The 26445-nt window shown below is 51.1% G+C and overlaps 3 protein-coding genes across 4 annotated transcripts; all 3 read left to right on the forward strand.

The window, feature by feature from the left end:
• On the forward strand, positions 1-17497 carry HP1BP3 (heterochromatin protein 1 binding protein 3). 2 transcript variants are annotated; one of them, XM_027668775.1, is made up of 13 exons: positions 1-87; positions 4579-4769; positions 5175-5277; positions 6828-6978; positions 7336-7495; positions 7852-7995; positions 8782-8862; positions 10582-10736; positions 11460-11550; positions 12207-12366; positions 14375-14486; positions 15433-15570; positions 16328-17497. In XM_027668775.1, exons 2-13 carry the CDS (start codon positions 4674-4676, stop codon positions 16611-16613), a joined length of 1677 nt encoding a protein of 558 aa, XP_027524576.1. In that variant the 5' UTR covers positions 1-87; positions 4579-4673; the 3' UTR covers positions 16614-17497. The 2 variants fall into 2 exon arrangements, with proteins under 2 accessions (XP_027524576.1, XP_027524575.1); XM_027668774.1 differs by lacking the exon at positions 1-87 and having other exon boundaries at positions 2394-4769.
• LOC113959621 lies at positions 16744-20262 on the forward strand. Its single transcript, XM_027668784.1, has 3 exons — positions 16744-16788; positions 19224-19633; positions 19995-20262. The coding sequence occupies exons 1-3, from the start codon at positions 16744-16746 to the stop codon at positions 20260-20262; spliced, it is 723 nt and encodes a 240-aa protein (XP_027524585.1).
• SH2D5 (SH2 domain containing 5) lies at positions 20253-26442 on the forward strand. The gene is given in 10 exon segments (XM_027668783.1): positions 20253-21106; positions 21275-21355; positions 21470-21544; positions 22165-22260; positions 22262-22309; positions 22400-22609; positions 24266-24434; positions 24529-24631; positions 24723-24882; positions 26156-26442. Coding segments are annotated over 10 exon segments (1230 nt in total). The 5' UTR covers positions 20253-21022; the 3' UTR covers positions 26360-26442.
• Positions 26443-26445: the final 3 nt, after the last annotated feature.

Raw genomic sequence — 26445 nt, forward strand, 5'->3', positions numbered from 1 at the left:
TTTTTTTTTTTCTCCAGTGAAAACAGCATCTGTGTGCACAGAAGGGCAGGGTTCAGTTTTTGCTGTGCTCTGTAAAAATCAGGACAGGTAAGGTGTGAGTCTGGTTGCATTCACAGCATTTGGAGCCAGAGGCCCAGTGTCATGGGCCCCCAGGGGGGCTGGTAAACCCATGGCACCCGGATTCAACCCTGAATGAAAGTACTGTCAAATGGAAATAGATCTTTATGCTTAGAAAAACTCTCCTTTGGGTCTCTGAGTGTAGGAATTCCTGCGTTTGGCCGCTGGAAGCATGAGGGATTTTCTGTGTGCTCTCCTGAACCCTGATGTACGTGGGGTTTGTTGTTCCCCCCATAACCCCATAGAGGGAAGGAGTGGATGGAAATGGACACTGTACCACAGTCAGCCCAAGGAATGTGTTGCCTCGGAGCTCTTGGATCCGTGTCCTGGCCCACTATTCCTGTTGGATTGGAACAAGCTGCTTTTTGCAGCAGCTCAGGTAGCCTGGAACAGATCCCTGGGAGCCTCCACCGCAGGAGAGCTGCAAGCACAGCCCTTGGAGCTGAATCAGCTGCAAAGTCTGGGCAGCTGGGACACATCCCAGCAAATCAGTGGCCCTAAGGGTGGGGATAGAACTCGGTGAATGGCAGCAGAAGAGATGGGAGTGCTGGCTGTGCTCGGCCACATGTGAGGGAGTTTCCAAGCAGGTTGCCAGACAAGGATCACAAATGGGGATTAACTTGTATTTTGTATCCAGTAGCGTATTTTATTCCCTTGCACAATTTTAGGCTGGTTTAAATGACTAAATACTCCTGGCCTGACTTAACCAAGTCCAGCTCAGTGAGCTGGAAAAGCCAAAGGCAGAGCAGTGAGTGCTGGAACAGCTCAGGGAAGCAGCCGGTGACAGCATCAGCTAACTCCTGACAGATACATTTTGTGAAACACCTTTGTATCCAAGGTGTTCCTGGATATACACTGTGACCATGAGATACTGAGGGCTGGGGGAAAGTGTCTGCTGCCAGGGCTGGGTTTTTGGGGATGAGCTTCGAGGATTTCAGGGGGCCAAAAGCCTTGAAAGAGTTGGCCAGCTTGCAGTTTAGAAAGTGATGGGTTTGGGCTTGTTCGATGTGGATTTACAAAAATATTAACATTTCCTGTGCTTTTTTTAGTAGTTTCTGAGAGGTTTAAATGCTCTTCAGCTTTATAGAGTAGTAAACAATTGCACAGTAATCAATAGCCTGGTTTTTTAATCCAGTTTTACTTCACTTTTTACGCCTTTCTGATGATAACCAGTTGTTCTTGCTTGCACTGCTTCTAAGGTTGTTGGTTTTGTATCCCTTGACACCCTGCAAGTGCATAAAAACTGTTTTTACCCCTTTTTGTCCTCATTTCTAGACAGGGGTCATGCACTTTATACCAGTCCCATCTAAATGCATCAGTCACCCACTCGTGTCATGTGACAGTAAGGGGACACCCCCCAGCTCAGGGCTGGACGTGCTTCCTCATTTTTCCATTGCATATTTGCTTTCAGCCTGCTCACCCTGCCCCGGGTCCCTGTGACTTGGTGTTTCCAGCAGCCTCACACTTGGATTGCCACGTTCCAAACCTGATTTATCCCAAAACCTTTTCCCTCAAAGGGAGGTTGAAGGCTAAGTTGAAAAATCTTATGGCCAGCAGAAATTCAAGGACTCAGCCAAACTATGCCTCAAATTAATTTTATTTTTTAATATTCTTATGCCTGTTACACTGGGGGGGGACTCCACACTTCTGAAATGTTATCCAAAATGTGTCTCATTTGAAGCCTCTCTTTTTGCTCTGTCAATGTGCTGATAACTCAGGAGAGGATTGCTATAGTTTTTCATAACAGTTCCTGGGAAGCTCTCTGTACCTTTGGATCTTCCATTAGGGGACCTTCCCTGAGCTGGGAGACTGGACACATTCCAGAAAACCAGAAATTTGGGTTTTTTTGCTGCTTGTCAGCTCCCTCCTGGATTACCAGCTTTGGAATGACTGGTTCATCTTAGTTTGGGAGCCTGTGAACCTGCAGTTCAAAGGACCTTTGGGAAAATGGGTGTGAGGAGTAACTTTCTGTGCTAGTGTGAGTCCTGGTGGTTGTTTCATTGCTGATGTGATTTTATTTTTCTGAGTAGACCAGATTTAAGTGTTCATGAGAGTTACCCAACAAGCACCTTGAAAACTGCGTCCTCAGCTGGTGGCCTCGTCCTGCTTTCAAAGCACAGTGTTTGTTTGGTGTTTGTGTAAATGCAAATACAGTTATTATGTTCATTTTTACTCTTCTTAAGAGTGATGCTTGTGATTGTAACTGTGGTTCCTGTTTAGAGCTGTCTTTTGAAGTAGTGTTCAGGTAATATTCTGTGTGACTTGATTTTTCTATTAAAGGACTATTTTATTTGGAGGGGGGAATCAGTTTTCCTGCATTGCTGTTGCAAAGCCACCTAGTTTTTTGCTTCGTTATTTTGAGGGACTAAATTCAGGCCTGTTTGTGGTTGATGTTTCACACCCAGTGCAGAAAACGACTTTTGATCCCTGTGTGGAGAGAAAGGGGCTGAGCAGGTGCAGTGAGAAGCTCTCACAAGGTGGGGCTTGTGACTTTGCCCCTGGAGACTCTCAGTGCTTTGAAGTCAGGAGGAGATTATCCTCCTGCCCCCTTGATTCCCTTTTGAGCAGGAGATGATCCATGCAGAGGGAATCAACGATTTCTGCTGGATTCTGCCTCATTTGCCTGCGTTGTAGGCACAGAAGGGAGGAGCTGTGCTAAGTTTTACTCTTCAGAGCAAAAAGGCTCAGATGGTTTGTACACTGATCTAAACAAAAAGATTTTTAGAACTCAGGCAACTTTAAGTCAGAGCTGGGAGTATTGTGTTTTCATGCATGTGCCACGCAGGTCACACAGTTTAAAAATAAAGAAAACCCAGGACCAGGTCAGCCACAGTGTGGCTTGTGTGTGTGTCATCCCAGGGAATGTGCCTTTTGTATCCCCCAACTGATTTCCCTGAGGAGGGATTTGGAGTTCTTTTGGAGGGATTTGGAGTCATTTCAAAATCTTGTCATTTTTTTAAAGGACTTCAGGCTCTGCGTGCCTGAAAAAACATTGGATATTGAGCTGAAACCTGGTGAAAAATTTCATTTTTCCTCTCACTTTCCACGCTTAAGGAAGGATTATCCCTTAAAACAGGCCAAAAAGGTGCTGGGCTGTAGTTCATATGTTCTAATCGACCATTAGTACCATTAGTATTTTTTCCCATCCTGACATTTCACAGGAAAGCTTCATTCATCTTTTTTTTCTTTTTTTTTTTGGCTTTTGGCACTTGGTGTGTTTTGATTCTTTCTGTTTTGTCTCAGAAGAAAACATCCGGTGCTGCTGGGCTTTGCTTTCCCTGGTGCTGAGACAAGTCCGTGGTTTTTCAGAGTGACTGTTCAGCTCCTGTCAGAAGTGTTTCTGATTGGGAATCCCCAGTGCTGGAAAATGAGAGGACTCTGTTTTGGGCAAGAATTGGTGTTGGTGTGGTACAGGGCAATGGGGAGAGCAGTGCTAAGTGCTGAAAAAGTGCTGAAAGTCATCTTGAAAACAGGGCTGGCAGTGATGGTGGGTCTCTGTTCAAGAGGAAAACACTCAGGTGGGGGAAAATACTTATTAAAAGTGAAAATGTGTGGAAAGTGCCTGCCTTCTGAGCAAAAACCCACCCAGAGGAGGGGAAAATGGGAGCATTTGGCTATTTCTCTGTAAGGAAGGGAAGCCCACAGGCTGGAACTGGGCAGGATGGGTCCAGCCCTGGTTTGCTGGAGGTGAGGCTTTGCTTCTGAGGTTTTTGAAGGGGTGCTGAGAGGAACTGAAGGAGCCTGTTTGTGGTGAGCCCTGTTCTGGGATGGAATCAGTGGAGCCCCTCTCCATAGGAGAGGCCAGTGCAGGCAGGTGGGCAACAGGTAAGAAAGGCTGTAAAAGTGTAACAGTAGTAAGGAGTGAGACTTGGTGAGGGTTAAACTAAGCTTAACCTGTTTGGCATCCATGGCAGTGTGTGTGCTTGGAGCAGAGTTTTGGAAAGCTTACCTTTTTTGGTGGAAAGCATGGAAAATGCTGGTTTGTTTGTTATCTTTTTTATCGAAAGACTCCTCCTTTTCTTTAAATGCATGGGGTTTAATTTGGGGTGGGGGCATGGGTCGGGTCCCCAGTGTTTGTGTTTCCTGCCCAACAGACTGAATGGTTTCATTCCTTACTCTGTGTGTCAGCCCCTGCTCTCACCCAACGTCACTGAGGGCCACAGTGCAATGGCTGCTTTTTGCTAACGCTTGCCCTGAATTTAAAGAGCCTTTTTAATTTTCAGCCATGTTTTAATGGAGCAGGTCTGGCTTGCACCTTCCCCAGTTCTGCTCCATCCATAGCTCTGCAGTTCCCATCCACGTTTTAGCCCCTCTGTCGAATGCAAGTGTTGCTTGTCAGTTGTGTTAGTCACGAGCTGTAAATCATTTACCCTTTTCTTTTTAATCTTTAGTTTGATAGATACGTGGACGTAGATGTTTTTGTTTTGTTAATTTTCACACCACATCTTTTCTGTACTTTAGGTTGACTCCTCACTGCACTGTGAAAACCATTAGGAAAAAGTTCCTTGGGGTTAAAACCTGGGGCTCCACAGTGTTGGGGCTAGAAATTAATTTAAATGGCGACTGATCTGTCTGAAGCTGAACCCGTGCATCATAAGGCGCTTCCACTCTTAACGGGAGCTCAGCTGATCCACACGGACAAGTTAAGTGAGGTAGGGGCTGGCCCTTTCTCCAAGCTTGCCCTTGGATCAGTCCTTGACTTCCAGTCCTGCTGAAGGTTACTCAGTACTCTTTCTCCCCTGCTTCCAGGAAACTCGACTGGGAGTCTAACAAACTCTGCGTCCCCTCCCCTGCTTTCCTGAGATGATGTATCTCTCAAAATCCTCATCTCTCATTTAATTTGGAATTGAAATTACTTCTTTTATAACCGTAAAATACAAATCTATCCTCTCCTAGTACGCTTTGAAGAAGCTGGTTTGAGGGTTACTGTGCTTTAGCATCCTGAAAAATCCAAACCAGAACATTTCTACCTATGCTGCTTTGATTTGCTTTAATCCCATTTCAAACCTTTCTGATTCTTCCCAGCATCTGTAGTGATTTTCACGTGCTTTTTGTAGAAAGTTGAAGACGACGCGATGCCAATCCGCCGCTCCGTGAATTCCGCTTCCCGGGAAACTCCTCCCAAGAGCAAACCTGCCGAGGGGGAGGAGGTCAAAGCAGGTATGGAACAGTTCCATGGCGGGTTCTTAAAGTACATCCAAACACAGGCTTGTGTTCTGAAACTCCTGAAAAGCCCGACTGCCAAGATTAAAATATCGCTAATGCTTGGCTCCTTGTCACAGGCTTTCCCGGGATTATTGGGAAGCTGTGTTTTGCAGACACTGTTTTCAGCTTGAACCTGTTTGTTTTGTCTTTCATACCCCTTGGCGAAGTCCTGACACTCCAGACATGAAAATCTAGCTAAATATAGTCCCTTTTAAGCTTGCACATCTTTTAGAGTAAAGAAATTGTGAAGTTTCAGTAGTGTCAGTATGATGGCTTGAGATCAAAAGGTAGAGTTAATGAATAGAAAAACAAAGCATTTAATTTTTTTCTTTGTTTTTCTGAACAAAAACATTTTACCACAATGTGTCATAAAATCCAGTCTGATATTAACGTGTCTGGGCTGAGCAGCTTCACCTCAGTGTCTCAGAATGTGTCATTTCACTATTACAGTTGGTTTCACTGACTTTGTCCTCTTTGGTGTCACAATTAACTGAATTACATACGAAACCTTCTCTTAATTCACTGTGCATTTTAAATGCCCCCCTGGGAAAACTGTGCACAGGAATGTACCAGGAATTCTTAGGCTGCACAGAGCAGTGATGGTGGGCAGCTCTTTATCCAAAACGTGTGGAATTTTGGTTTATATTCGTCTTATCTGGTAGGCAGCCCAGCCTCTAGGGCCTGTTCTCAGCTAAATATATATTTGCTAAGTTGATTTCTGACTGGATTTGATTCTTCTGATACACAAGTGTTCCTGCCAGGGCGTGTGCAATCTACAGCATTCCAAGCCTGGAAAAATGTGATGGGATGGTAAATACCCTTCAAGTGCTTCTGGGTTTGAAAACAACTTGGTCATAAACAAAGCTACTTCATTGAATCCCAGACTGGTTTAGGTTGGCAGGGACCTTAAAGCGCAGCCCATCCCACCCCCTGCCATGGGCAGGGACACCTTCCACCAGCCCAGGCTGCTCCAAGCCCTGTCCAACCTGGCCTTGGACACTTCCAGGGATGGGGCAGCCACAGCTTCTCTGGACCTGTGCCAGTACCTGTGTGTATCTGTCTACATTTCCTGTAGAGATGTATATTTTTCACCTTCCTGAGTTAAAAACACTTAGTGCTCAAAGTAGTGGTAGAATCTCAGTTTCATGGCAGTGGTTTCCTCCCCCCTTCCCCTTCCAGGTCTCTCTCATGAGGGACAACTGCAACAGCAACTCCTGGAGTTAAGAGGAGAACACTGGGGGAATTGGTTCATTGTGAAAATGCTACATGATGTTGTTTGCAGTTTTTCTGGCATGTGGGGGTTGATTGCACTTTATTGAAGCTTTTTTCAGCAGTTTTCTTCACTTTTTAAGTTACATTTAAATCATCTATTTAAATTAGAGAAAAGAAATCAGTGGGAAATAATTTTTGGGGTGTGTTTTAAGCCTTTTTTTTTTCCCCTTTACATTCCTGAAGAATAGAAGCTAGTTTTGGGCAGCAACTTGATGCTTTTTCACATCTTTTAGATGCAGAAGTCACCTCTGAGGAATCTGCCTCTGCTGGAGAGGAACAAGAGACTGAAACCCTGCCTGCTGCATCCAATGAAGCAGAACAGCCAAAGGAACCTGAGAATGAAGGGAAGGGGGAAACAAAGTCCTCAGAAGAAACCAAAAAGGAGTAAGGCTTGCTTGATGCTGAATTCAGGGAATTGGGTGGGATTCTGAAGGAAGTCAGGGTTTAGAGAGAGAAAGGGTGGTGGGAGAGATGGGGGAAACAGGACGAGTCCCTTAAGGAGCTCGTATTTGTCAGGAAGAAGCTACTGATCATATGTAGCTGCTGTTCCAGAACACATGTGAGGCTGAATATCGAGACAGGCTCTCTTTTACTCATAGAAACCTCAAAATATTCTATAAGTTATTTTAATTTAAACAATGTCAGATGTTCTGGGCTGTGGGGTTTTTTTGCTTTGTTCTTCTGTTTGTCGGCTTTGTTTTAATGCCTCTTGTCTTACTGTTGCTCTGTACGCTTCCCAAGCGAGAAGGATCAGTCCAAGGAGAAGGAGAAGAAGGTGAAGAAGACCATCCCTGCGTGGGCCACGCTCTCTGCCAGCCAGCTGGCCCGGGCACAGAAGCAGACCCAGATGGCAGCCACCTCCCGGCCCAAAATGGATGCCATTTTAACCGAGGCCATCAGGGTGAGCAGAGACCAGCGTGTCTTTGGTTCATCTGTTGCAAAGCAGGACAATGTGTGTGCCTAAAATGCACCATTTCAGCTCGCTGAGGTACAGGTGGTAGTGCCGTCTGTCAGCAGGAAAGCTGATGTGTAAGGTGTGTGTGCTTCTGCCTGGCAGCCCAGGGAGCTGAAATGTGAGTCCATGAGGATGATGAAGGGCCCCATAGCTGATTTCTTGGTTTAGAATTCATTTCCCTCCCTAATTACATTATGAGAAACAGCCAGGATGGCATAACCTGGTGGATTGCTGTTCTTCCAGCCCCACTCAGGACAATTCCAGTGCAGGTGGTTTCTACCTATGTTTTTTTTCTGTTCCAGGCCTGCTTTCAGAAGAGTGGTGCCTCGGTCGTTGCAATAAGGAAATACATCATCCACAAATACCCTTCCCTGGAGCTGGAGAGGAGAGGGTATCTCCTGAAGCAAGCACTGAAAAGGGAGCTGGAGAGGGGGATCATTAGGCAGGTAAGAGCTGCTTTGTGGAGCAGCACTGGAGGTGGCAGCACTGAAGGGAGACTTTTTACAAGGGCATGTGGTGACAGGACAAGGGGAATGACTTCAAACTGACAGAGAGTGGGGTCAGGTTGGATATGGGAAAACAGTCCTTCCCTGTGAGGGTGGGGAGGCCCTGGCACAGGGTGCCCAGAGAAGCTGTGGCTGCCCCATCCCTGGAAGTGTCCAAGGCCAGATTGGATGGGGCTATTGGAAGATGTCCCTGCCCATGGCGGGGGGTGGGATGGGATGAGCTTTAAGGTCCCTTCCAACCCAAACCAGTCCATGATCCCGTGACTTACACAGGAGTTTCTTAACTCCATTAGCAGGTCTCTGGGTTGACCGTGTTCTCTCTCCTGGAGGTTAATGAGCCTCTGCCTCCACTCTGTTAGACCCTGACAGAACTTCAGCACTGTTTTGTCACTCAGCTACTTTGCACAGTTGGTTTTTGTGCAATTCCTGACCGTTTCTGGGGGTTGTGTCACAGCATTGCAGCAGCACGTGAGTCCAGCAGCTTGGGTTTCTAACACTGTAATTTATGCCTGTGTTATCTGCCAGGATCTCCTGCTCAGGACAGCAGAGTCTGTATTAATGTCTGGCTGCAGCTTCTGATCTTACTGAAGTTTCAGTGGGTTCAAATCAGGCCTCTGCCATCGCCAGGGTGACAGTACATTCAAAATCTGTGTCATGATATCAGTGAGTCTCTCTCAAGTTGTTATTGTTCTGAGTTACCCTGAAATGGACTTTCTTTTGAACTAGGTGAAAGGAAAGGGAGCTTCTGGGAGCTTTGTGGTGGTGTCTAATGCAGGAAAAACTGTTCCAAAAGCCAGAGACAGAAAGGTAAGATGGACCATTTTAAACCATACTCTGAAAAATCTTGCACTGAAACACATGTACCTTATGAAATGTAGCTAACCCCTACACAAAGAGCGTTCTCCTCCTTGCTGTGCTTTTCCTCCCCAAGCACAGTAACTAAAACACCCTTCCCACTCACTCAGAATCAGAAAGCTACTATGAGAACTGAAAACCAAGTTGAATAATCAAATTCTTAGTTTTAAAATGTTTACATTAAACCCCTAGGCTTTGGTTCAGAGGCAGAAAACTGAATAACCATGAAGCTCCTCCTCTGTCTTTACCTGGTAGAGAGAGATGCCTCTCAGGTATTGTAAGAGAGCTTTATGCTACTGCTGTGTCTGTTCTATTTGTTGTGTGGATAAAGGGAGTACTCCAGTCTTCAGGACTGCCAGGTGAACGTTTTTCCATGAGCTGTGAGGGCAGAGGGAGGAAGAAGAAAAAATCCTAAAGCTGCTGGAAGAAACTTGCTGATGTTGGGTGTTGTTCTGAGGCAGTCAAGTGTGATGGGGCTGGTTTTTTGAGCTTCACAGTGACGGTTCCAGCACGGCTGTTCTCCACTCTGTGCTGTGCTGGCTGTGTGAAACACGTTCCCAAAAAATCCTTTGCTGGAATTGCCAATCCCCTGGGGGCTTAGACAGTTGAACTTAGACAGGTAACGCCTTGGTGCTCCTCTCTTACCTCCCAGGGAGACCAAGAGCCCTAAAACTGAGGGAAATGGTCACACACTTGGTGTAGGGCACTGAGGGAAGGTAATTGCATTGTAGCTCTTTAAAAAGAGGCCACTGGCCCCGTGAGAAGTGTGAGCAAGGCACCTGATACCTGCTGACACATCACTTCTCTGTGCAGCTAACTGGTGTCTTTGTAGTTCCTTTCTCTGTGTGGCAGCAAAACAAATGTTTTTGGTGAATTCAGCTGGCTGGGGAGCAGCTCCCTCACTCACTGGACTGTTCCCAGAGCTGCTGCTCAGCATCAAATCACTGAACTTCAGCACATTTTCTCTATAAAGAGTAGACCTTTTTCTCCTCATCATCCTCTCTCATTGTAACAAAAGGGATGGAGGAAAACTTAGAAGGGAGTGTTGGCTTCAATCAAGCTCTTTTTGTGTTATCTCAAAAAAAATGGACTCGTGTTTAGCTGCTCATTTTGGGGAAGATTTGATCTGTGTAAATGGGTCCTGCCTTTGATGGGTTTTAATTTTCATATCAGAAAGAGTTGTAAAGCACTGGAACAGGCTGCCCAGGGCAGTGGTGGAATCACCATCCCTGGAAGTGTTCAAGAAATGCGTGGATGTGGCCCTTGGGGACATGTTTAGTGGTGGCCCTGGCAGCACAGGGGGAATGGTTGGACTCAATGATTTTAAAGGTCTTTTCCAAGCTTAATGATTCTGTGATTCTATGATTTTTCTCCTGTCTCATTGAAGGGTAGCGGAGGAAAAATTTCTATAGAAAGAGGAAGGAAATCATTAAAAATATGTGAAATACTCAGCAATTTGTATTTGTAAAGCTTTCCTAAGACTCCTATGAAAATTCAGCCAAATTTGCTCCATTTCACTTAAACTTTTAAAGTTGTTAATTTAGAGAGCTGCCTTACAGCACCTGGTTTTCCAGCTCTGTGGCCATGGCCATGAGCTCTTCTCCCCACATTGCTGGTGCAGAAATGCAGAGTGTTGGGCCTCACTGATGTGTTAAAGTGTGTGTGTTTCAGAAAAGCACCTCCGCCCCGACTGCAGAGCAGCAGGTGAAGCTGGAGGACGTCCTGCCCCTGGCCTTCACCCGCCTGTGTGAGCCCAAGGAAGCTTCTTACAGCCTGATCAAGAAATACGTGTCTCAGTATTACCCCAAACTCAAAGTAGATGTAAGGTAGGTGCTGGAGTCCTTTAGCAAGCAGAGGAGCAGGGAAACTCAGCCTTCCTCTGGCTCTGCTTCCCTTCGTGGTGATTCAGTCCTGTATTTGAGCAGCTGGGTGCTGCTCTGAGTGGCAGAGCCTGTGGAAAGCTCGAGGAAAAGCGGTGCCTTTTTCCGCATCCCTCCACGCCCAGTCTTTGTTCCTGGCACTGACAGCAGTGCTGCTCTGCACACCTTGGCCAAAACCACATCCCCTTAGCTGTAGGGATGTGAAGGCCTCTGCTCAGGGTCTCATCCCCCTTGTTTCTGGATGCTTCACTGGCACACGTGTCCAGTAATCTCGCAGTTTGCCTGTAGGGAGCGAGTCGAGGCTTGGGAAGCAAAACTAGGAGAACCCCGTGTGTCCCCTCTAACAGGGGCTTGTCTCAGCCCCTTGGTTACCTGTAAGCAGACTGACTGCCCACCAGATCCAGGTGTGCTGTTCCAAGGGAGGGAATCCTGCCCAGGGCAGGTGCCTGTTCCTGGCTGTGGCACCGAGCAGGCGCCGCAGCTCAGCTCCCGCGGCGCTGCCGTGTTCCATGTCAGGAGCCCGCTGACAGGTCTCCATTTAACGTGTCTGGATGTGGGCAGACAGCACGGTGAGCGCTGCTCTGCTCACACTCTGCAAACTGTTGTTTCTCTGTTTGTTTTTGAAGCTGTCAGTGTGTGTCAGTAAAGCTTTCTCCTCCTGTGTTTCAGGCCCCAGCTGTTGAAGAATGCCCTGCAGAGAGCTGTAGAGAAGGGCCAGTTAGAGCAGATCACAGGGAAAGGAGCGTCTGGGACATTCCAGGTCAGAGACTGAGTTCCTCTTCTGTTGACCACAAGCCTTGGATGTCAGTGACTGCGCCCTCTCCCCCCATCACTCGGTACCCCTTTCTCCAGCAGCCTGGCACGTTCAGGACTTGTCCAACTCTGAAGCAGTAGGACTCTTGGTCTCCTCTTGGTCTCCATTTCAGGAGCAGACCCCCCGTTTCCTTGCTGAGCGTGCTGTACACGCTGCCTCAGCTCTGACTCACCAGCACAGTAGGGAGCTGGGGGGGTAAGCCTTCCTTTCCATCCCTCACTGGAAGTGCAGCAGGTACCCCAGATGCCTGCTGTGTCTTTTACGTCTGTGCCACAGAAGTCCTTGGGTACATTTGGTCCGTGGGATGGAGGATGATGTGATTTGTTTTGCTTTATTCCCTCCCCTGAGCGATAGGCCCTTAGACTTGCAGTGTGTTTGGGGACTGGGATGAGGTGTTGCTGATAAGCCCCCCAGGCCAGCTGACTGACTAGGCCTGGCCTCCCACTTAAAGCTGGGAGAGCAGCGTTCCCTGTGCAGTGTTTTAATATTAAACGTATCTGTGCTAATGCAGGAGCGCCGACCCACCTGGTGCAGAGGAGTTGTCCTGACCTGGTTTGGGAGAATTTTGTCTTGATGCTTTTCTCTTCCTCCTTGGAAAATAGCTGAAGAAATCAGGGGAGAAGCCCCTGCTGGGTGGGACTCTGATGGAAGATGCCATCCTGTCTGCTATTGTGGCCATGAACGAACCGAAGACCTGCTCCACCACAGCGCTGAAGAAGTATATCCTGGAAAATTACCCAGGGACCAACTCCAACTTCCAGGGTAAAGTACCCATCCATGTAACACTTCGACTGCTGAGAGGGAGAGCCCTGCAGCTGCAGATGTGCCTGTGCAGCACCTTTAAACTATTCCATCAAGCTTGCAGCTGCTCAGCTCTTTGTGCTGCAGAGATGCTCAGTGGTTTTAATTCCCATCAATCCCTTTCAGGCCGGACAAAGGCCAGTTTTTGAGACAGAATGCATGATTCTCTTGTCTGTAGCCAGGAAGGGGGAATAGTATTCAAGTACTTTATTGTTCTTAAATCACCAAGTTGATTTCATCTGTCTCTCTCTGTTTTGAAAGGCAACAGCTTGGTATCAATGCAGTTCCTAATTGCTTTTTATTTAGAGAAGTTGCATAGTCTGACTTCTAAAAAAATTCCTGAGCACCCCTCTTACTGATTTGTTCGAGGTCCTTGTTTGGCTTTGATTTTTAAAAGGTCAAGCAGATGAGGAGAGAAATTAATCCTGTTGTATTTGAGAGGAGGTTTGGCATGTCTCTGTTCCCAGGAGCAACACTAATGTCTGGTTTGACTTTTGCTTTAGCAGAAGCAATGCTATCAGAGCCTTTAAAGCTGATCTTGGAATGGCTTATTTGGGTAATTTGGGCTGAGCCCCGATGCAGTTGGAGGTCAGTTGAAGCAGGCTGAGCTCCCAGCAGTCTCTCCTCGAGTCAAACCTGAAGGTAGATCAGTTTGTTCCTGTGGTGTCACAGAGCTGGTGCCAGTGCTCAGGACAAGGGGCTGGAGAGGAGATTGCTGATCCTGCCCTCTGCACTTGGAGCTGAAGCACAGCATCAGCACAGCTGTTTGGTGCAGGGCTCACAGCACACGTTCCAGGGCTAAAGAAGTTGCCTGAGGCCTTCTGCCAATTAGAGACTGATGTCAACTGTGACTTCTTAATCTTGGGGCAGGGAAAAGAGCTTCCAGGCTTCCTAAGTGGAATAAACCTTCCTGGAATGGTTTATTTTCAGGACCATTGGAAATGTCCCTGGTCCTTAGAGGGCTGTGCTGAGCCAGCCTCCACTGCTTGTCACTCCTGCAAGGCAGATAAAGAAATCTCAGCTGCAATCTGTTGTTTTCTTTCTCCTTCCGTTACGTAAAAGGAATTTTGATGATCTCTGCTTTGTTCTGAGAGCAACTGGAGGAAGATCTGATGAGATGAGAAAGCAGAGCCAGAGCTCAGCTCTCCTCCCCAGTTTATACCTCATCTTATAACTGGACTTGACTGGAGTCAAATCCTTTACATGCTGCTGTTGATCTTTGGTACCCAGAGTAAAACCAGCCTTGTGGTTATAACCATAAACCTCTTTGGAATGTGCTTGAGGGCAGACCTCACTTTTCCCTGGGTTTAGAGGGAGCTCAATATATAAATGGCCCCTCTAATTCAAGCTGGAAATGGTTCTGAACTGACTAAACAACCTCAGCCCTTTGCCACAGACAAAGATCCCCTATACTTACTGTTTGAGTTACAATTCTTACACAGTGCACAATGGAATGGCTGAAATAAAAGTCTGGAATGACAGACTGGAATAAAAAGTCCATTTGTTGTATTTCTAGACCAAATATTTTACCCCTTAAAAAAACAAAACAAAAAGCAAACCATAGAACAGGGAAGGATGCAGCACACATGACATTCAGAACACGAGGAGGGCAAAAACAGGGAAAAAGGCTTGTTTTAAAAAAAAAAACCCTTTGGAGGACAGGGTGAAGAAAGCTGAGACCTGGGTTAAATTTGGACAGAAGTAGTTATATGAATGCATTTGAAGGAGCATCCCTTGATCATGACATCAGAAACATGCACCACTCTTGACTTCTTCCCTTGAGAATGTAGAGCTACACTTGCCACGTGCTCAGGAACAAACACTTGTATTTTACTTGAAAATTGACTGTGAGAGGATTTCCCATCCTGACTCCAGCTCTGCTTTCAGAGGGCACTGCAGAGAGCAGTGAAGTCAGACAAGAGGACAAAGATAGTAACAGCCTTTCTCTGATTTCTTTTCTCTTTCATAGTGCATCTACTGAAGAGAACCCTGCAGAAATGTGAGAAGAATGGCTGGATGGAGCAAATTTCTGGCAAGGGCTTCAGTGGAACCTTTCAGCTTTGCTTCCCTTATTATCCCAGGTAAAGAGCTTGGCTGTAAAATGATGTTCAAGAGAAGTGTTGCACGGGTCAGGTGGCGGAGCTGAGGTTCCTGAGCCAACCTTCTATTTACAGGGAGGTTGTGGGGGGTTTAATAACTGATGAACTGCCAAATTGTCACCCTTACTCTGGATAATGACATTGCTTGGGTGTCTGACTGTGGGTGAGCATAAAGCTGATTTCATTAGCAAGGGAAGCTTTTAAGGGCAGTAAAAATGCTGGGCTCAGTATTCTCAGGTAGCCTGCCCTGATGCTTTTGTTGCAGGCCGGGGCTATTTAAGTGTTCCAGTGCTAAAACAGACTCACCTGAGCAGGGAGTGTGGTGGGTTCTCAGCACAAGGCTGCTCCTAAGGAGCAGGATCCAGCTGTTAGCCTTCCTGAAGGGAGAGGAATGGGAGGAGGGAGCATGACCTAGATTAGCTACTGTGAGCCTAAACCAGCCTTTCTGCTCCTGCTGGGAGCTGTTATTGTGCTGGGCCCTGTGGAGCACCAGGATGGGCACTTGGTGTCCCAGGAAGAGCCAAATGGCAGCATAGTCAATAAAATCTCTACTCCCCACCTTCCTTTATTGCACACACACAGAGACCTCACAGCTTCAGCCCACGTTCAGTCCCTGAAGTCTGATCCTGCCCCTTTGTTGTCTGTCTGTTTGCAGCGAAGGAGAAATGAGGGAGAGAGCCAGAGAAGAGGCAGCTTAAGCCTGGGGCATTCCCAAGCTGTTGTGCTTCTACCATTGCAGAGAGTAAGGAATGTTGGTTTGGGATAGCAGCAATCACAGAATTCTGGGGGCATTTCTGGATTAGGCTCAAAGCTGTAACCTTAGGGGGAATCTGCTGTGTCAGATGAGAGCCAGACTTATCCAAGGCCTGCCAACCCTGGAGTTATATCCTTAGAACCAAATCACACTCTGACCAGACCCCTCTTGTAGCCCAGATGTGCTCTACCCAGAGAAGCAGCAGGATGAGGACTCCGAGGAATCTGATGAGGAAGAAGAGGAGGAATCTGAGGAGGAAGAAGAATCTGAAGAGGAAGAGTCTGAGGAGGAAGAGCCCCCACCAAAGAAGAGGTATGGCAGCATGAGAGATGAGTGGGCTCCTTTGGATGAAATAAAAGTGTCTGTCAGAGCTGTAGAGTGCTCAGGTGACTCTTGGTGTGGTCATTTATCCACAGGGCTGTTACTCACAGGTGTTGGAAGAAGTTTCTAATTATTCCTTGCTCCAGAGATACTGATCTCCCCCATTCCATAATCTGAAGCTTTTGTCTTTCTTCCTCCAGATGAGAGAGAGCCTGTGTTTGTTCTTCATATTGCCTTTAGTCTCCTGCTTTATAAAGTGTGATGTTTTACATGGGACTTTTTGTATTTACTAAGTGTTTCCTTAGGAAAACTCTTCCCTACAGTATTATTTGCAGCTCTGTAGCCAGATGAGACCTGCCCTCACTCAGAATGTGGATTTAAGATGAGTGTTGTTCATTAAGTAATGAAATTCCATTTAGAGAGGAGAAAGAGTGCTTAGGGCTCTTAATTGTTCTGACAGCTCACTGATTCACTGTCATTATTTATTTGTTTATTTGCCTAAGGAAGGGGCTGGAAGCCTCGCTGGCAGAGCTCTGTGGGGATGGGAAGAGCTCAGCGTGGTGAGAGCTACCGGAGGAGCTCTTGTTCTTTGGGATGTAGCTCATGGGATGTGCTGCTGCAGGAGGAGCAGCCATGGCAAAGAACAGGGTTGCCAAGATCTGCCTCGTTAATGCAAATTGCTGGCAGCAGCTCTGCTCCTGGTACCCTCACACCTCCACTGAGCTCCTGTGCTCTCTCTTCCTGACAGGATGCAGAAGAGGCCACCTCCCAAATCCCGGAGCAGGGCCCCTCCGATGAAGCGAAGAGAGTCCAAACCCAAGCCAAGGAAAACCCCCGCAGCCCGCCGGGGGAAAGCAAAGCCCCCTCCCAAGGTTAAAACCCCTGCTAAGAAAGCCAAACCAGCAGCCCCAGCCATCAAGAAACCCTCTGGTGGCAGCTCTTCCAAGAAACCAGCAGCCAGCGGGAGGAAGGAAGTGAAACCCTCTGCTAAGGGCAAATCCACCATGAGGAAATCTCTCCGGGCAAAAAAGTAAAATGTTTCCAGTGTCAGGGAACCCCATGGTCAAATCCACAATCTTGTTTTATAAGTCAACGTGCATTTGTATTTTAGTTCTGATGCTTAAACACTTCTTTAATTTTTTTTTATTTTTGTTTTCTTGAATGATGGGGGAAAAGCTGAAAACTAAATCAAACCGCCCCGAGCGTTCGGTAGATCTCGATGCTGTGCCTCGTGCCTGCCCCTCCCCTGGAACGAGTCATCTTTAGTTTCTGCAATAATTTTAGGACTTTTCTAGGACGTCTCTAATCTGTACATTTACGGTGTTCCGCGTGGGTTCCGGGGGGAGGGTTGGCTTTTAAAACAATTCTTCAAAGAAGATCTTTAGACAGCAGGAACAGGATGACTGGGGGAATGTGATTCTTTAATGAGAAGGTGCCGCGGCAGAAGAGTCCTCCCTAGATCCCTGCATGCCGAGGGCCTTGGCGCTTCCGTGGGGAGCCGTGTACATACAGCACTTGCACTGAGCCCCAAGGTGCTGCTTTCCTCAGAGCCACGGGCTGAGGGGGTGGCACATCCAGCTCCTCCCGACCAGCCAGGGCTGTGTGACGAGGGTGAGTCGCATCTTCGGCCTCTCCTGAGGGTCTGGTGCCAGAGGGGCTCCAAAAGGGGCAGTTCTCGATCAGGCGGGTGATTTGAATTAGTGTTTCCACACCACATCTGTTACCTTGAAACCAAAATATATCAAAGTCTTCTTGAATCCAACTTTCAGATGTTTTTAAGAGATGAAAAAGCCTGAGTTTGTCCCCTCTTGTTTACCCTTTTTTAAAGAGAAGTTGGAGAGCTATACAATTGCTAATGTAGAGATGTTGATAAGTGAAGAACATGCGGTTTGCTAAAATAAAATGAAACTAGATTCCAGGCCTGCTTCCTGTGTCCTTTCTCTCCTCGCCACAGCTTCTCCTCCAGGAAAGGCAGAGAGGAGGGAATACAGTCACCACAGATTGCTGCAGATGCAGATCTTTGTTAAAAGCACAGTGCCAGCATGATTTAGCCTGAGCCCCTGCCAAGCTCTGTAGTTGGACCAGCTCCTGACCTTTCTCTTCCCTGGTTTTTCTGGAGACAAAGGTGAGCAAGAAGGAAGCTCTGTTGGAACCTCTTGCTGCTCCTCTTCCCCCTGTGGGATCAGTGGGGACAAAAAAAGCCCAGCTGAAACCTCCTCCCCCTGCCCTGCTCAACACAGCAGCACCTTCAAAGCACATCTTTCCACGTCCCCGGCTCTGCCGTGCCCAGGGCAGCAATTCCAATGGGATCTGACAGCCTCCAACGTGCCTCTGCAAAGAGCTGTGCACGTACCGTGCTGTGAGGAGGGGAATTGCACACGCAGAAAGGGAGAAAATAGCCTTATTGAATTTATTCTTTTCAGTTGCCATCCCAGTGTGCTGCCTCTAACAACGGAGAGTTAAAAAAATTCGTATAGAAATAGCTCAAATTGTTCCCGGCCCTGTAAGGAGGGTGCAAACAGCGGGCTAAAAGTCACAGCTGATGGGAAAGAGAGAGTGAAAGCTCCAATCAAATAATAATCCACAGGGATGTAAAGCAATTAGAGACATTGGTTAATGGCTCGTTCCTGGGGCTACTTGTGCTGAAAGCAGGGGGTTTGTTGGTGTTGCAGTGAGTCAAATCTGAGAAACTTCTCTCAGTGGTAGGATATTTATGGGGACGAGGAGTCCTCACTCAACCACTGGGCGTTTTGCCACCTCCCTCTTCCCAGTAACATTCCAGCACCAACAACACCACAGATTTTTTTTTAAAAAAAAACACTGCTCTGGATGACACCTGTTTTTCACACCTGAGCAAGTGCACCTCAAACTTTGAGTGGAGCCAAAACCAGCTGTTGGCTCCCTTGGTCATCACCAGATTCTTTGGCTGTGGTTTGAATTAGGTGATTTCTGCACACTGAGCCAAGGCCAAAAGCCACAGAGCTGGTTGTATTTAATCCAAAGGATTGATCCCTGCTTCCCAGGTTGGAAAACCTTCATTACCAACACAGCAAGCACATCCAGGGAGGTTCATGCTGCCTCCGCCGCTCGCTCTTCTCCAGTCTCCACTTCCTGGCCAGACTGGGCTCCGTTATGTTATTTCTTCAGCCCCATCTGTCCTGTTTTTTCCTTTTTTCCCCCGTTTCTACGCTATCGATTGTTCCGGTGGCTCTGCCAGCACATCTCACGGTGTCTTGAAGCAGCTGGTGCTGGCTGTGACCCAAGGTTTGAATGCCACTGGTTGGATGCTTTTCCTTGCACCCTTGGGATCACTAGGGCACGAGACAGGATTTTTGGATGCATCCCAGGGCATTAGACCCCATCACCTCCCCAGACTGCTGCTTTCCCATTCCAGGAGCCAAGTGCATCCCTGGGGCTGGAAGCAGCTTCGCCTCAGCCGGACAGAGGGTGCTGGGGAGGCTCTGGGTTACGTGGGTGCTTTGCAGTGAGGTCGGAGCCACCCCTCTTTATTTTTTTCTGGCAAAAGCAAGCAGCAGTGGGCAAAACTCCCCAAGGAATGTAGAAATTGGGGTGAAAAGGGTCTGAGCATCAGAGCAGGGGGTGGCGAGCGAGCAAGCGACCACGTGTGTGCGTGTCAGGGTTAGAAATCGCTGCTCCGCCGGGCACGCTGGAGGAGAGGGGGAAAGGGAGAGAGAAAATCAGCCGCAGCCGCGTTTTCCAAAAAGCCGGAGCGAGCGTTCCTGCTCGCCGTCGCTTCCAAGAAACGGAGAGAACCGGGGAGGAAAATTGCGGTGATTCATCGCGGGCAGATCGGAGGCAGGAAATGGGAGTTCGCTGCCTGCCCCGTGCCCGGCGTGGGCTCCGTGGGCTCGGGCTCGCCGGGGCCTGGCTGGTGGCGCGGGCCTGACGCCAGCGGGTCGAGCATCCCTGCGCCACGGCGGGAGCTGCCGGAGGAGCCACCGGCAAAGGGAAAACAACCAGCGGAGGCCGGGACCCGCAGCACCGGGAATTTTTCACCTGCGTTTCTCCGGAGCCATCCAAGCGGGAGCTGCCCGTGAGCCGGGATGGGGGCCCGGCGGGATGGGGGTCCCTGGGGATGCTCGGTGCCCGCTGTCACGCACACGCTCACGCGCACCCCAGATTTTGGGGTCAGCATCCCTCCCTTGGGGACCCCCAGGGTGGCCGGTGGGCCGGGGGCTCCATTGAGGAATGAAGCGTGGGAAAAGCGGGGCGGGGCTTGGGGGCTGCCTGTCCTCGGATTGGCTGGGGGAGGGGGGAGACCCCCCAAATTGAGCTGGAATGAGAGGGGCGAACCTGAGCTTGTAACGCGGGTGGCGGCACCGGAGGGACCCCCCACACCTCATTAGGTGCACCTGGTGCAGCCGGACTCCCCTGTCCCACGTGTTTGCACCCAGGTGGCTGAGTCTCCGTGACACGAGTTGCGCCGGTCTCAGCCCGGCCGAGGGCTGCGAAGCACAAACCCCCTTGGGGTGTCTGGAGAGGGGCCGGGCACATCCCTTGGTGGGTGCTCTGGCCGAAAAAGCATCCCCAAACCTGCTGCCCCCATCGCTGGTGTTTTGGGGATCACCCCTGAAGGACAGCCACGGGGGTCTCGGAATGCAGGGACAGCGGGAACAGGGGATGCAGAGCTGGGAGAGGGGCAGGATGGGATTGGAACCTTAAAAAAATCTTGCTGCAGTTTGGGATGTGGGGCTGCACGTGCAACTCCCTTGGTCCGGACTGCATGCTCGAGATGCAGGGATCTCTTGGGGTTCTTTTGGGGGAGGAATGTGGGGACTGCATCCATCACGTTTGGGGTTGGGATTTGGGGCTCCTCACATTGCCCTCAGGGTCAGGACGCAGGGACTGCGTGCATCCTGCTCGGAGTGGGGATATGGGACCCTCGCGTGGAACTCAGGGGCAGGACAGGGGGACATTCACATTGCACTTGGGATCAGGACATTGGGACTGTGGTGTCAGGGTTGGAACACGGGGACCTTTGTCTTGGGGTCGGGGTCAGGCTGTGGGGAGCTCTCATGGCACCTGGGGTCACAGAGGGAGAGGCCACAGGGGGCTGGGACACGGAGACCCTTGTGTTGGGTCTGGGATGCAGGATCTTCACGTTGGGATTGTGGTCAGGACTTCGGGACCCCTTCGTTTGGGCCGGTATGGGAGAACCCTTGTGACGGGGACAGGACCTGGGGACATCTGCATTGGCGTCAGGACTTGGGGAGCTCCGTGAAGGGACTGGAAACAGGGGACGGTGGGGGCAGGTTGTGTCTGTCCCCTCCCTCCTCGCAGGGACGGTGACCAGGGACCACGTCCAGGCTCCCACCGAGTGCTCCAGCATCACCGCCCCGGGGGGCTCCGGATAATTCACATGTGGCACCGAAGCTGCTTAACCCCATCCTGATCCAGCCTTCACCCCCAAAACCCCACTGCCATGAAGAAGAAGTCGTCCAACGGGCGGGGGCTGGACCCTGCGGCCCCCCAACAGCGAGCCCGGGGTGTCACCAAACCAGCAGAGGTGACTTACCCATGAGGGGGGGGACACAAACCCCAAGATGGGGTTTGGGTGCAGCTACATCCCCATGATCCCCCAAAACATCGTCTCAGGGTGGGCTGGTTGCCTTGGGGGGCAGCAATTGCAGCATCAGGGGGTTGTTGCTGACACGGGTGGGTTTTGCCCCCCCAGTACGTGGGTTCTTTCGTGGTGGAGGAGCTGGACCTGCAGCAGCAGGGGGGGCGGCTGGAGGAGCAGCTGCAGGCACTGAAGGTGGGGCATCTACCACTGCTCCCCCTCACTGGGAAACGGGGGGACCCCGAATCCTGGGGGGGACCCTCGGGTACCACAGCCCGGCCCCCCCAGTGCCACATGTCCCCCGGACAGGACTGTCCCAGGAGGAGGTTGGTGGTGCTGAGGTTCAGTTTGCAGGGTTTGAAGGTCTACGGCGCTGACGGGGAGGTAGGGGGCTGGGGGGGGGTGTCAGGGGTGCGGGGGGGGGTCAGTGATGGTAGGGAGGGTCAGGGGTGATGAGAGGGTCGTGAGTGCTGTGGAGGGGTTCAGGGGTGCTGGGGAGGGTCAGGGGTGCTGAGGAGGGCAGTCATGGGTGTTGGGAAGGATGGTCAGGGGTGCTGAGGAGGGTCGGGGTGCTGGGGGGTGTCATGGGTACTGGGGATGGGGGTCAGAGTTGCTGGGGAAGGGGGTCAGAGGTGCTGGGTAGGGGGTCAGGGGTGTTGAGGTGCTGGGAAGGGAGGTTAGGGGTGTTTGGGGGGAAGAGAGTCGGGTGTATTGGGGAGGGGCCACTGTGGGGTGCTGTGGGGTGGGTCAGGTGCACTGGGGGCTCAGGGATGCTGGAAGGGGGGTCAGAGGTGCTGGAGGTGGTCAAGGGTGCTGGGGAGGTTCTTGGGTTCTGGGTGCTGCCGGAAATGTGCCCCAGGGGGGCTGCACCTCTCTGAACTTTTTGCTTGCAAACCTGCTTTGCTTTTCTAAGTTGGGTTGCAAACTTCTGGGCAAATAGGGGTGACACTGGGAGGACTCCCCCAGGGGTGCTGGGTCCCCCTGACCCCCCTCTGGTCCCCCAGACCCTGCTGATGGCCCACGCTCTCCGCCGGATCCTGTACAGCACGTGCTGCCTCGCCGACCGCCAGTTCGCCTTCGTGGCCCGCAACCCCCACAGCCCCCCCCAGCACCCTCTTCTGCCACCTCTTCGTGGGGCTCCCGGGAGAGGTGGCGGCCCAACCTTCCCCCATCCCCCTAGCCCCCCCACAATTATCATTATTTTTTAGATTTGCACGCAGCGTCTTTCACGTCCCCCAGGTCCAGACCCTGCACCTCCTGCTCTGCCGCTGCTTCCAGCTCTGCCACCTCCTGGCGCATCCCGAGGAGCAGGCGGGCGAGGGGGAGCCCCCGGGGCCGGGGGTGCTGCGGGAGCCCCTCAACCCCGACGAGGTGTCTCGCAACGTCAACGCCCTGGTGTCGTTCCGGCGCCTGCCCGCGCCCGCCGGCCTCGGCTCGCTGGGCACAGGGGTGGGTGCCCACAGCCCCTTCCCCGGGTGCTGCTCCACGGGGGCTCTCACGCGTGGGATTTTTGCAGTGTTTTCTTACCCGTGCTTTTGCACAGCCCGATGTTTGCACGGTGTCTCGCATGGCCTTTCCTTTGCACGGCGTTTCACAGGATATTCTGGGCTGGCGGGGACCCACCGGGACCATCCCAGAGACGGCCCAGCACAGAACCACCTCATGTCTTTCACAACAGCACGGTGCTTTTGGCAGAGTTTTTTGGTTTTTTTTTTTTGCCCCGCGTTTTCCCGGGCAGCTCTTGCCTGGCCTTTTCAGCACGTCATCAAACAGCACGGTCTAACACGGCATTTCTCGCGTGTCCCCTTTGCACGGTGGTGTGAGTGCAGCGCTTCACGCTTACACGGCATTTTGAAGGGTGCGTTTTTGCCCGGTGCATTTTGCAGGGTCCGCCCTGCGCAGTCCGTCCTCACCTTCTGTTTTAGATGGTTTTTTTCCTTGACAGCCTTTTCCTGCCTGGAATTTGGCATCGGGCGTGTTTGCACGGCAGGTTTTTTTTCGCATAGCATTTTTTTTTTTTCACATCAGGTTTGCACGGTATTTTCCCCCTGGTATTTTCACACTGCACTTTTTTTTTCACGGAGTGTTTCCGTATAATTTTTTTTACACGGAATTATTTCATATAACTTTTTTACATGGCATTCTTTTGCATGGCTGTCTCGGTTTGGCATTTCTTGCAGACCATTTTTGCACAGTGGGGGTTTTTCACAGTCCTTTTTGCACTGTTGGGGTTTTTTGGCACAGCATCCTTTGCATGGTGGTTTGTTTGCATGGCATGTTTTCCATGACCTTTTTTTGCGTGGCATTTTTCCATGGTGTTTTGCACAGCACTTTTTCTTCATATCATGGTTTGCACATCACTTTCTTGCATTTTTTTTTTTTTGGCATCTCATTTTTTCGCACGGCATTTTTTGCAGGATGATTTTTGCAGGGTGCTTTTTGCGTGGCATTTCTGACTGCATTTTTTTTGTATAGCATTTTTTGCACTGCATTTTTTCCAGTATCTTGCACGTGGCTTTTTTTTTTTTTTTTTCTTTTTTTTTTTTTTTTTTTTTTTTTTTGTACATTTTTTTTTTTTTTGGTGTTTTGCACAGCATTTTTGGTGTTGCAGTTAGTCCACAGCATTTTTCCCCACAGCATTTTTTTCTTCATGGTGTTTTGGTGTAGCATTTTCGGTGTCACATTTTTGGTGTCACATTTTTTGGTGTAGCATTTTTGGTGTCGCATTTTTTGTGGTGCACCTTTAGTATCTCATTTTTGGCGTCCCTTTTTTTTGGTGTTGCATTTTTGGCGTCGCATTTTTTGGTGTCACATTTTTGGTGCCGCTTCTTTGGTGTAGCACCTTTGTCTCATTTTTGGCGTCGCGTTTTTGGTGTCATATTTTTGGCGTAGCTTTTTCGGTGCAGCATCTTCGTTGCTTTTTTTTTGTGTTGCTTTTTCGGTGCCGCGTTTTTTGGGGTCACGTCTTTGATGTCGCACCTTCGACGTCGCCTTTTTGGTGTTGCGTTTCTTCCACGGCCTTTTTTTCCTGCGCGGTGTTTCACACGCCGTTCCCCACAGCCAGAGCCCCCAGCCCCCCTCACAGCCCCTCCATCCCCTCCCCAGGACCGGCGGCCGGAGGCGGAGGGCAGAGCCGGCTCCTGGCGCCCGGGGAACCCCTACTGCTCCCCGGTGCTGGTGCGCAAGAAAGCCATTCGCAGCAAAGTGCTGCGCTCGGGGGCCTACAGGGACTGCGGGGCCGAGGGGCAGCTCCACCAGCCGCCCCGCGACGCCGGTGAGTGGCACAGGGAAACCGAGGCACGGGGGCACACGCGGCCCCGGTATCGGGGGGCTCTGGGGGCAAAGAGGGGATTGACGGGCTCCCGCAGCGGCGGCGGGATGGGAGAGCAAAGGCGCGCGGAGCTTGGCCCTCCTGCCCGAGAACGAGAGCGTCCTCGCCGAGAGCGTGTGGGCCTTCGCCGGCATCGCCAGGTGAGTGCGCGGGGGCCGCCCCTCGCCCCCTGCGCCCACCCCCTGTGCCCACCCCCTGTGCCCACCCCCTGTGCCCACCCCCTGTCCCCAGGGACGCGGGGGTCGCGCTGCTGCGGCGGGACGTGCCCGGAGCGTTCCTGCTGCGCCCCGAGCCCGGGCTGCCCAAGCGCTGGTGCCTGTGGGTGCGGGCGCCCTGCGGCGTCGTGTCCTACGGCCTCCTCAGGACACACCAGGGCAGGTTCTGCGTGGAGGTGAGCCCGGGGCGGCGCGGGGGCGGCGGGTGAGGGTGGGTTGGGGGCACGAGTGTGTTTGCTGCGGGGCTGCAGCAGTGCAGGGTTGCACCGGGGTAAGTGCATGTGATGGGTCTTGTGGGGGTGCACTGGGGTAAAAGGGCATTTTCTGCATCTGTGCATTGATGCCCTGGGGTATTGGTGCATCTGTGCACGGCTGCAGTGGAGCATGGATGCACGGATGGAGTGTATGAGGGCACTGGGTGCCCCTGTGCATGGATGCACCAATGTGTACAAGCATCTGGTGTGCCTGTGCATGGATTCATTGGTGTGTTGGCATTCGGATGCACTGGTATATATGTGCATTTGACACACCGTGTAGGTGCATTGAGACCACCTGTGCAGGGGTGCCCTGGGGCTATAAGTGCTTTTGGTGCATTTGTGCACTGATGCACTGGTGTGTTGGTGCATCAGGACATGGATGCACTGGTGTGAACAAACACTGGGTGCATTAGTGCATGGATGCCCTGGTGTGTCAGTGCATCTGTGCGTGGATGCACTGACACATTGGGACATGGATACAGTCGGGACATGGGTGCACTGGTGTGTCCATGCATTTGATGCCCATGCAAGTTCATTTGGTCCATCTGTCCATGATGAACTGGTGCCTTGGTGCAGGGATGCACGGGAGTGTAAGGGCATCAGTGCTCAGGGGCACCTGTGTGGGGTGCACAGGGGTGTCAGGGCATTTGTGGGTGCACTGGGGCACAGGTGCATCTGTGCAAGGCACACAGGTGCACCCACACTTTGGTGTGTAAATACATCCGATTAGTGGGTGGCCAAGTACATCTGTGCATGGGTACGTGGTGCACAGGTGTATGGGTGTGTCTGACTCACAGCCCTACAGGCCTTGTGGGTGTATCAGTGCGCAGGGGCAGCTGTGTGTGCACACACGGGGCACAGGTACACCAATATACACGTGCACAGGGGCAGGGGGTGCACGGCTCTATTTGACTCATGTGCCCAGGACGTGGGTACCTTGGGTCTGTGGGCACCTGCAGCACAATCACGGGGGCATGTCCCGCATCTGTGGGCACCTGCTGCACAGGCACAGGTCTGTGTTTGGGGCATGAGTGTGCTCGTGCACGGGTACACAGGTATTTGGTGTGGGGTACATTCAGTCCAGGGGTGCAGAGCCGCGTGGGCACACGGGCTCGTGGGCATCCCTGCATGGCCCTCACGGGGGGCTCACCTCTCCCCTCTGCCCTCTCTCCCGCTCCGGTGCCGACGGCAGCACTCCAACGCCGAGTTCGCCAGCGTGGCCGCCCTCCTGGCCCACTACTCGGGGGCGCCGGGGGGCTGCTTCTGCCGCCTGGCCCCCGGCCACCGCAACCCCGGCTACGAGGAGCGGGACCCCGGCGGCGGGGCCGGCGCCTGCGGGGGGGAGTCCGCCTGGGCCCCCTCTGCCCCCATCGGGGTGCAGCACGAGCGGGGGTAGGCCCGGCCCCCCCTCCCCGTGCACGGCTGTCCCCCGGCCCCCTCGAGCTTTAACTGGCTGCCATCTGCCTTATCCATCCCTGCCTC

Source organism: Corapipo altera, unplaced genomic scaffold (genome assembly GCF_003945725.1).
Source record: "Corapipo altera isolate COAL_440 unplaced genomic scaffold, ASM394572v1 332, whole genome shotgun sequence".
Taxonomy (NCBI): domain Eukaryota; kingdom Metazoa; phylum Chordata; class Aves; order Passeriformes; family Pipridae; genus Corapipo; species Corapipo altera.